The sequence below is a fragment of the Peromyscus eremicus genome, chromosome 18, assembly GCF_949786415.1.
Source record: "Peromyscus eremicus chromosome 18, PerEre_H2_v1, whole genome shotgun sequence".
NCBI classification, from domain to species: domain Eukaryota; kingdom Metazoa; phylum Chordata; class Mammalia; order Rodentia; family Cricetidae; genus Peromyscus; species Peromyscus eremicus.
Genome location: NC_081434.1, coordinates 43,801,086 through 43,811,101, shown reverse-complemented (window position 1 = coordinate 43,811,101; position 10,016 = coordinate 43,801,086). Strand labels below are relative to the sequence as shown.

The 10,016-nt window shown below is 42.4% G+C and overlaps 1 protein-coding gene across 1 annotated transcript in view; it reads right to left on the bottom strand.

Annotated features, from left to right (window-relative positions):
- Nucleotides 1-352: 352 nt before the first annotated feature.
- The window catches only part of Bpifc (BPI fold containing family C), a 45,529-nt gene continuing 35,865 nt past the window's right edge, over nt 353-10,016 (bottom strand). Inside the window, exons 12-15 of the mRNA XM_059245604.1 lie at nt 7,177-7,219; nt 3,573-3,636; nt 2,098-2,174; nt 353-789 (exon numbers count right to left, since the gene is read on the bottom strand). Of these exons, the coding sequence (XP_059101587.1) occupies nt 667-789; nt 2,098-2,174; nt 3,573-3,636; nt 7,177-7,219 (307 nt within the window). The 3' untranslated portion in view covers nt 353-666. The remainder of the gene's footprint in view (nt 790-2,097; nt 2,175-3,572; nt 3,637-7,176; nt 7,220-10,016) is intronic.

Sequence of the window (10,016 nt, the reverse complement as noted above, 5' to 3'; positions counted from 1 at the left end):
TTTCTGTTCAATCCTTGAGAGGACACATCCTCAAACAAACAACACAGGATGACCACAGGGAGACTTAAGAAGCTAGCAACTCCCTTTTAATATTGATATTTGCAGAACATCAGTCTTTGCCAAAGTTAAAAACAAGTCTTTTCCATCTTCTGTCATATTTTATTAAAATAAATTCAGGACAGGAGCTTTCACACAGAGAGACTGACATTGATAGAAAACAATTTTAATTAAGCACAGGGCAGTAATAGTAAACATAAAACACAAAATCCAGCTAAAGAAGAAAGTCTCTGAAAAGCTGACATGATACACACACACACACACACACACACACACACACACACACACACACACACTCCTACTAGTACAAATACAGACAAGTTCCTTACCCACCTGGTCAGATCTACATCCTCACTCTTATCCACAGGTTATAAACAGGCACACAACATGGTTACATACTGACATACATATTCCCTCCTCCCACTGCCTCGTCCCTCTTTGGCCCTTTAACTCAGCTGGCCTCCTCACTTTAGGTCTCTTAGGGCTCCAGAGAGAAACTATTTCACATGGGCTTTTTTATATCCAGGGTGCATGGCCTTCATCTTCAGGTTTTCAGTTTCCATGGGACCCAAGGTTGTTTACTTCCTGGAGGGGATTGTGAACCGGCAATCAATGGGTTGGCTGTTCTCTCCAAGGTCCATTTACCAGGTCCAGACCTCCCCAGCTGTGGAGATTTGGCTGTCGTTTTGAGGATGTTTCATGTGTCAGGTCAGTAGAAATCAGAAGGAAATCCTGAAAGTATGCAGAATGGAGACAATATTAAATTAAGGGCATATCTGGGTTTGCCAGGGGGTTGGAAAGTTTCTTTGCCAGGCCCTAAGGCATCAAGACTTTCCCGCCACCTGTACCCTATGTGAAGGCCCCTGATGCAAAAAGAGGCCATTCTGGATCACTGCCGCTACATATGACCTAGGTAGAAGGGAGTGGAGAAGAGGAAGGCTGGGAGGTAAGAGGAAGTATGGAGTAGTGGGTAGGTGGGAGATGCTTTCTGAAAATTGTTTCTACTTTCCAAACCACAACAACAAAATGCAGAAAAAAAGGGGTGACAGTATCGTGAAGTTACTTAGTAACCATCTTCCAGGAAACAGCGTTCACTAGGGCCCAAATCCTGAGAACGGTTGAAAGCGTCAAGGAGCCAGTCAGCAGGGTTCTTAGCTGGGGTGGTGTCAGTGCAAACTATCCCTCAGCCTCATGTGTTTAGAAACTTGGTCACCAGCTCATGACACTGCTTTGGAAGGTTGTGGAACCTACGAGGTGAGGTCTTGTTGAAGGAAGTGTCTGGAGGTTTTATGGTACACTGTTTCCTGCCTTCCACGAAATGTGACCAGGTCTCTCATGTTTCTGCTGCCACACCTTTTCCTGTGGTAGTGGACTGTATCCCTTGGAGCCGTAAGCCAAACAAACCCTTTCTCTGTTATGTTATATCCTGTCAGGCATTTAGTCATAGAAACAGGAGAAGTAACTAATACACCAGCCATTTTCCTTTCTACCTAAGACACTAAACTTCTCTGGGTCTACTTTCCTCAGAAAATGGGATTAATGATCTCAGCCTTACAGTTTGTCTGGTGAAATAAAATACTTTTAGAAGTGTTTTCTTATACTGTGGAGTGGTTAAATGTGACTTCAAAGTGAAATTAGACTTGGTCTGACTTTTAAACTTTTCATTGTTAATTATAAGCTTTAATAACTGGATGGTCTGTTTATTAAACTCCTTGGCCTGGTAAAATTTGAAGGAAAACAAAATAAAACATAATGAGGGGATGGAGAGATGGCTGTGTGGATAAGAGAACTCACTGTTCCTGCAGAGGACCTGGGTTTGGTTTCTAGTACCTACATGGTGTGACTCATGATTGGCTGTAACTCCAGTTCCAGGGGATCTGATGTGGCACCAGGATGAATATGGCATACATACACACACTCATGCACACACATATTCACATGAAATAAAGCAAATAAATCTTTAAAAAATAAGTAATGAACAAAACAGAAAGCTTGTCTACTGTGAAAATAAATAGGGAAGTCGAGAATTCAGAATCTTACCTCAAGAACTTGAATGTCTGAATTGACAAATGAGATGTTGTAGGGGTTGGGGAGAGGAAATCCTTGCTGCAGTTTTGCTACAATGTAGAAAAAAAGGTGGAAGGTAATTGGGCATGAGCAGTGATTTTTTTTTGGGGGGGGGACAGGTGTTTTAGAAAGAGATGAACTAGAAGCTTTTTAATAGTTTATCTTATTGTTGTTCCTGGTCTTGTTTTAATTCAACGTGATCTGTCCCTAGCATTTTGCTGGACGAATTAGTAATTAATTTATATTCAGTTAAAAATGTGCCTGTAATTATGTATATTTGGATACTAAACGAAATAAAACAAAACTTTCCATTTTCTCCCATTTAAGTACTAACCATGCCTGACTATGCTTTTCGTTTTCTACATAGCCATAAAAGACGTATTTATAATAGTAGGGTGTACTGCGTGTATGTGTGTGTGTGTGTGTGTGTACAAGCATGTGTGTGAACATGTGTGTGAAGGACAGAGGATAACCTCAGCATCATTCCTCACTTTTATCCACCTTGGTTTATTGTTGCTTTTGAGATGGGGGTCTCTCATTGACCTGAAACTCCCAAGTAGACTAGGCTGGCCAGTGAGCCCCAGGGCTCTGCCTCCGTCAGCACTGAGATTGTAAGTATGTTACATTGTGCCCAGCATTTAAAAAAACGGGGGAGGGGCATTAGGGGATGATTGAATTCAGGTCTTTGTGCTTTTAAGGAAAGAATTTGCCAACTTAACTATTAGTCTAGCCCCTTATTTTGAAAATTCCTAATTTGTAGACTTGGAAACATTTTGTGTCTAATATAAAAAACATTTTAACTGAGCCAAACTCCAGATGCTTTGGTTTGTAAGTCATTGTGGATGAGGGAGAGAACTAGGACTGTCATTCATTAAAGTGTATGGATGAGGAGAGAACCAGGACTGTCATTCATTAAAGTGTGTGGATGAGGAGAGAACCAGGACTGTCATTCATTGAAGTGTGTGGATGAGGAGAGAACCAGGTTGTCATTCATTAAAGTGTGTGGATGAGGAGAGAACCAGGACTGTCATTCATTGAAGTGTGTGGATGAGGAAAGAACCAGGTTGTCATTAATTAAAGTGTGTGGATGAGGAGAGAACCAGGTTGTCATTCATTAAAGTGTGTCTTTCCAGACAGTAATCCCAGGGAACATTATATCATTTCTAGTTGACCTGAAGAAGATTTTACTGTCTAAGGACAGGAGTTTTGTCTCTTTAACTCAAGCCGAGGTAGGCTTTCTTGCTGAATGTGTAAATAGTGTTGTTAGCAAGCTTAAACAGGTTAACTGGTTTCTTCAGCTCTTAATGCTGTACACTGCAAAGTTCTGGCTCTGTCCCAAATTCACAATAACACTCTAAACATACAGGCACCAGAAGAGAAAGTTCCAAACAAAACCGAAAGTGTAACCAACCCCAGAGTCCCATAGTTTTTTTTAAAGAATTCCTTACTATTAGCCAGTGGGAGGACTCCAAAGTGAAGAATGGAAGACAGGATATTCTCAAACCTCACGACCTATAATGAAAAAGGAGACTTCATCGGTTGCCACATCAAGATTCCCTGAAAGCATCATGCCTGGTTTGGGTGTGCAAGTCCCCAGGACTCAGCTGGATAGAAAGCCATGTCTAGAGTTTCCCTGTGGGGAAAGCCATGCCACACGGGCTCTTCTCTCCCTGGTGGGAGAGCACTTGTGTTTCCTTTTACACTGGTGATAATGAACAGAGACCCAGGACAGTAGCAAATGTACTGGTTTAGGTACAGACCAGGCAAACTGTGGAGAGCTAAGGGGTTCCCCAGTTGTCAGTCTTCCCTGTGTTTACTGGGAACCTCACCCCAGGACCTCCCTTTGCATTGCATCATACTCTAAACTTCACAGCACCACCAGAACACCCACTTTATCTTGAATAAACTGGTATTTGGATATCCTAGGCAGTGTTGCTCTCTGGAACGATCCAGGTATTAAAAGTAAATGGAGGTGGAGGAGGTGGTTCAGTAGTTAAGAGCACATATGTTCTTTCAGAGGACAGGAGTGCACTTCCCACCACCCACATCGGGTAGTTCACAACTGCCTGTAATTCCAGCTCCAGGGGATCTGATACCCTCTTCAGGACTTTGTGGGTACAGCACTCACACATGTACACACACACACACACACACACACACACACACACACACAAATCTTGAAAAAGTAAATGGACCTAGATGAATGGAAACTCATTTAGTAAATACCTTTTTATTTTTTGGCTGGGATAGGGTCTCACTATATAACCTCAGACTTGGGAGTCCTCATGTAGCCTAGGCTGGCCCTGAACTCATGTTCTTATTGGTTTACCCTTTCCTAATGCTGGGATTACAGGTGTTTGCCACAACACCTGGATCAGCGAAAACTTTTTGGGCATCCTGAAGTCAGTCTGTCTAGGCTTATCTCTCTTGTTTTATTTTTCCCCAGTTATTTTGTTGTATTGGAAGAATTGTTCAATCTTCCAGGGCCTCAATTCCAACAGCTATAAGATGAAGACAATAATAATAGGCTGTCATCATAATCATGACCATAATCACCACCACCATCATCATCATCACCACTGCCATCATCACCACCACCATCACCATCACCATCATCACCATCATCATCACCACTATCATCATCATCATCACCACCATCACCACCACCACCACCACCATCATCATCATCACCACCATCACCATCATCACCACTATCATCATCATCATCATCACCACCACTACCACCACCACCACCATCATCATCATCATCACTATGATCACCACCACCATCGTCATTATCAGGAGCAGCTTCTCATAGATAGTTGTCAGAATTAGACAAGTTAATACTGTGCAAATGCTAGGGAAGAACCATTGCCATTTTTCTGAAATGCCATGGTCAGCACATTGTGTTGTCAATGCTAGGCATTTCGCTGGGATTACAGATGTGCATCACCACACTCAACTTTGATACTGGCATGTCAGACTTCAGAGGCTGGCATGAAAGGTATGTCTTAAATTCCAGTGTATGGACTATATTGCTCCTGAATCCTAATCTCAGAATTCTCCTTGCAATGAAACATCTATTTTGGCCTCAGCTAAATTCGCCAACTTGAATAACATCCCCAGACCTGGTTCTGTCTTTTTTTTTTAACTATTTAAAAAAATTGTGTGCATTTTTTGCCTACATGTACATCTGTGTGAGGGTGCCAGATCCACTGGAACTGGAGTTATAGACAGCTGTGAGCGACCATGTAGGTGCGGGGAATTGAACCTCTGAAACTACACCTGGTGCTTTTAACCTCTGAGCCATCTCTCCAGTCACCTGGTCCTGTCTTACTGCCACCTTTCTGTTGGATGTGGCAACAATTAATTCAGTCCCTGTCATCTCCCATGCACTGCCTCTGGAGAGCTAAGTGACCTGTCTAAGAACACACCGCCAGTAAGTGGGACTTCACTCTTGCAGTCTGGCCTCAGAGTTAATGTATGAAACTATTATGCTTATTCTCCATTTACACAGACAAATGAGCCAGTTCTCATAAGTGCAGGAACAATGGCCACCATTTACTTACTACCTACCACCTACCACTGTAGATGTGTTGAGTGAATTGGGCTTCAGCAGATCTTCTCAACAACTCTGAGTGATCTCTAGCTCCATACCTGCTCCAATTGCCAATTCCTATTTTTCTATATTATTTTCAATACATGCACTGTATATTTGTTCACTATTTGCACTCTCAACTGGTTGCAAAAGTATATATATATATATATATATATATATATATATATATATATATATATTCACATATTCTAAGGCTGGGTTCCATATAGTAGCTCTATTGATACTTTGGGAAGGATGTTTTTTTTTTTTGTTTGTTTGTTTGGGGGCTGGCTGGTGTGCTATGGGAAGCTTAGAAACATTTCTGACATCTGTCCTTATATCATCCTTCTCCCCATCCCAGGTCATGATAGCTGTGGTCCCTAAAGGGCTAAGTGGATCCCAGTGGAGAATCACTGCAGAGAATTTTAGTGCCATGAGGGGGAACATTTTTGTCTTGAACATTGCTATGCTCAGTAAGAAGTTGTAAATGACAGAATGACATTAAGAACCAAAGTTCACATATAGCTGAGCATGTGCAAGGTAGAGTTTTACCCAGGAGTTTTGATACCAAAATCTGTGTGATTCCACCCTCTACGATAGCACCAATTGTGAACAAAGAAAGGCATGGACTTGGCTGACCTTTTTGACGTCTAGGAGTCTGGACATTCCAAGTTACTTGTTGGGCTGTGTAGGGATTTGAATGAGAAATGTCTCCCACAGGCTCGTGCATTTGAACACTGGTCCCCTGTTGGTGGTGCTGTTTGGAGGTTATGGATCCCTCTAAGTCTGGCTGGAGGAAGTATGTCACAGGGAGCGGGCTTTGAGAGTTTATAGCTTCACCCTATTTCTTGCTTATTTACTCTACTTCCTGTGTGTATATGGAAATGTGCCTCTGCTGCTGGACCATGACATCCCTGCTCTTATGCATCCCTCTCTGGAACCATAAGCCAAAACGAACCTTCCTTCTATAAGTTGCTTTTGGCCATGGTGTTTTATTACAGCAACAGAAAAGGAGCTAAGACAACATGTCTACTCCCAAGCTGGATGTGGGCTGGGTGCCTTTGAAGAATGCACTTAACTATGGAATTCTGAAACTTAAATTTAACTCTAGAAGATCATTTCATCTAGGAATCAGCCCCCCTCCCCCACATGAGAATGCCCAGTTTTCTAGCATCACCCACAGTCTTTCCAGCTCTTTTGCAAGCCCTGTAATATAAGTAAAAGTATATTGCTAAACTAATGGGCTTGATAAATGAGTACCATGAAAGCTCCAGGTTCAATCCCCTGTACTGCAAAATCAACCAAACTCATGAACAAGAAAAAAAAATTCAAAGCTAAAACTATGGAGAAATCGAGAACTCGGAGACACAGAAAACCACACGCACAGGCTACAGTACGACAGAATTCTGTTTCTTGTGCCTTTTTCGGGGTACCTCGAGAGCTTGTATTCCTACCTTAGCATCTCTGTGGCTGTTCTCTGGCAAAGTGAGACGGAATCTGAAAGGAAACAGGAAGAGGTTAAAGGAAGGCAGATTTATAGGGGTGGAAAGATGGTTCAGCACTTAAGAGTTAAGAGCAGTTTTTGCTCTTGCAGAGGACCAGGGGTCAGTTCCCAGTCTCCCACATGGTGACTCCCAACCAGCCTGGTCTACAGAGCAAGTTCCAGGACAGCCAGGGAAAGAAACCCTGTCTCAAAACATAAACAAAAACAAATAAACAAACAAAAAAGAAACAACAACAAAATAATAAGAAACAACACAACAAAAAAAGAAAAGTAGATTTCTCTCTCTCTCTCTCTCTCTCTCTCTCTCTCTCTCTCTCTCTCTGTCTCTCTCTCGATAAAAACAAATCACTACTGAAAAATCTACATATAGCCAGCCTCCCATAGATAATGCAGTAAAAGGCTCAGCACTATGCCTACTATATTCTTACTGCACTACACAAATGTGACCCTTCAATGGTGAGCAGATGCCCAAGGCCAGGGCATAACTTTCCTGCTACTCTACTCCTTGTCAAATATCAAGACATCAGATGGTCTCCCAGTTTTGCTAAGGGCTCTTCCTGAGATACAGGCTTCACTTTTTGTATCCAATGGTGGGGGAGATTTGAAGAAATAATAATTAGTGGGGAAGACACCTTCATTTTGAAGATGGAAAAACTGAAGTCAAAAGGGAGCACATGGCAGATTTGGGATAAAAACCCAGACACCCCCAACCCCCCCCCCCCCCCCCCCGACACACACCTCAAGACAAGATCTTCTTATGAAGCCCAGGCTGGTCCTGAACTCCTCAGCTCCCCAGTGCTGGGATTGCTGCCCTGTGAAATATTCCTGGCTAGAACCCAGTTCTCTCGACGTCCATCTCGTCTTGCCTCTTCTGAGCTTTCTGTGGCTCACTTTTGCCCAGATCTGAGCCTCATATCTATTTCAGCTTTTTCTTGAACCTGCCTGTCTCTAGACTTTACCTTCTTCAGTCCGTCTTCTGTGCCATACCGAGGGTAAACTGTGTTATGGACATGTCTGATGAGGACACTACCCTGACCAAAATTCTTTAGTGGCTGTAATAAAGTCCAAGTCACTTGCATGGTAATGAGACTTCCTTCTACCTTGGCTCCTAGTTGCCTCTTCAGTATCAAATATTTATTCTTTTGAGTCTTTAATTTTATCCTCATTAACATCGAACTGTGGGATGTGATGCTATTTTATTCACCAGGCATTATAGAATTAAGGTTTAAAAAGGTATTGGTACCAAATGCATACCCAAAAATCCTGAAAAAAATACACATTCACATAAACTAACATTATGGCCACTGGTCAATGCAATTTAACATCCATATTGAGATGTTTTTAATGTTGGCTGCATTTGAATATATGTAATGTACTGGCAGAGTCTCCAAACACTAGAGGGGCTGAGGAAAAGCTTATACCTGAGGTATTTCCTTTCCTTACACATTTCATGATGTTTTTGGCTTTTCTGTCATTACTCAGGATGTTTCCTGTTTTAGGACTGGGTCCTTTATCTTTCTCTTTCATTGGTTAACTTTTACTTTTTAAAATTATAACATTAATTATTATTGTTACTTTTATTATTATTATTATTATTATTGTGTGTGTGTATTTTGAGGTTGAAGGTCAACTGTTGGGAGCTGGTTCTCCCCTTCCACAGTGGTTTCTGGGGATTGAACTCAGGTCCTCAGGCTTCCAGAGCAAGCACCCGATGAACCATATTGTTGGACTGGTCAGCTCTTTTGAATATCTTCTCTGCTACGTCTCCTGAGAATCTTTCTGTGACTACATTTAAAAAAGCAGATTCTCAAGGAGGTATCAACTAATTATCAGCTAATATCACGTTAGTAGAAATTAGGTATGAGATAGCTTCAAACTCATACATAATAACAAAAGTCTGAAAACCTCTTAAATCTGGCGTGGGTCAGAGATCGCGTCACTGGCATTGGTCCTGGAGGATTCACGGACCTTTAAAGTCTCTGCTGAAGAGATAGGAGGGAAGTGCTGCCCCCTGACCACACTGTCTCTCAGAATAGGCAAACTCACTCTGGTGTCGAAATCATGTTGGAAGACATAAATCTCCTTTCTTTCCTGAAGCCATGTGCGGACATCCCAGGAGCACCAGCTAATGACAGCACGTGTCTGGAAGCATGTAAGCTAGACTGCCTTGGGCTACCTCAACTTCTCTCACACGCTCACAGCTTCCTTTACTAGTGGATTCTTGTCTCTAGCTGCGGAGACACTGGCAAGACAAAACCACTGTCCTGGCTCTGAAAAAGACAATCCCAACTCAGACCATGAGGTAATGCCTGGCTTTGGGCTTTGAACTATCTTCTATTGGCTCTCTCATCTGATATTAAAGTGCAGCTATTAAGAACAAACTCTCACTGCCATGGAGTTGTTGGGAAGGAAGTGAGCTCTCTCTTGGGCTGGGGGTGAGACAGAGTGACAAAGCCATGTAGTATGCCTGTCTAACTGAGTTGCACCCCTAGACACACACACACACACACACACACACACACACACACACACACACACGCATGCCCGCACGCAGGTACATGGATAATATAGCCCATTCAAAAAGTTCTAGAGAAAGTGTATTGCCTAGATTGAAAACCAGAGTAAAACTGCAAACTCTTAAACATAATGAAAGGTCATTTGTGATCTGGGTCAATGTGGTGAGATCAGCATAGCAAAAGCCAAGAGGCAAGGTCAAGTGCAGAGCTCCTAACAAAATCACCCCTCCAACCCTGTGCCAAGGGAGACAAGGAAAATCAGTGCTACTACCCA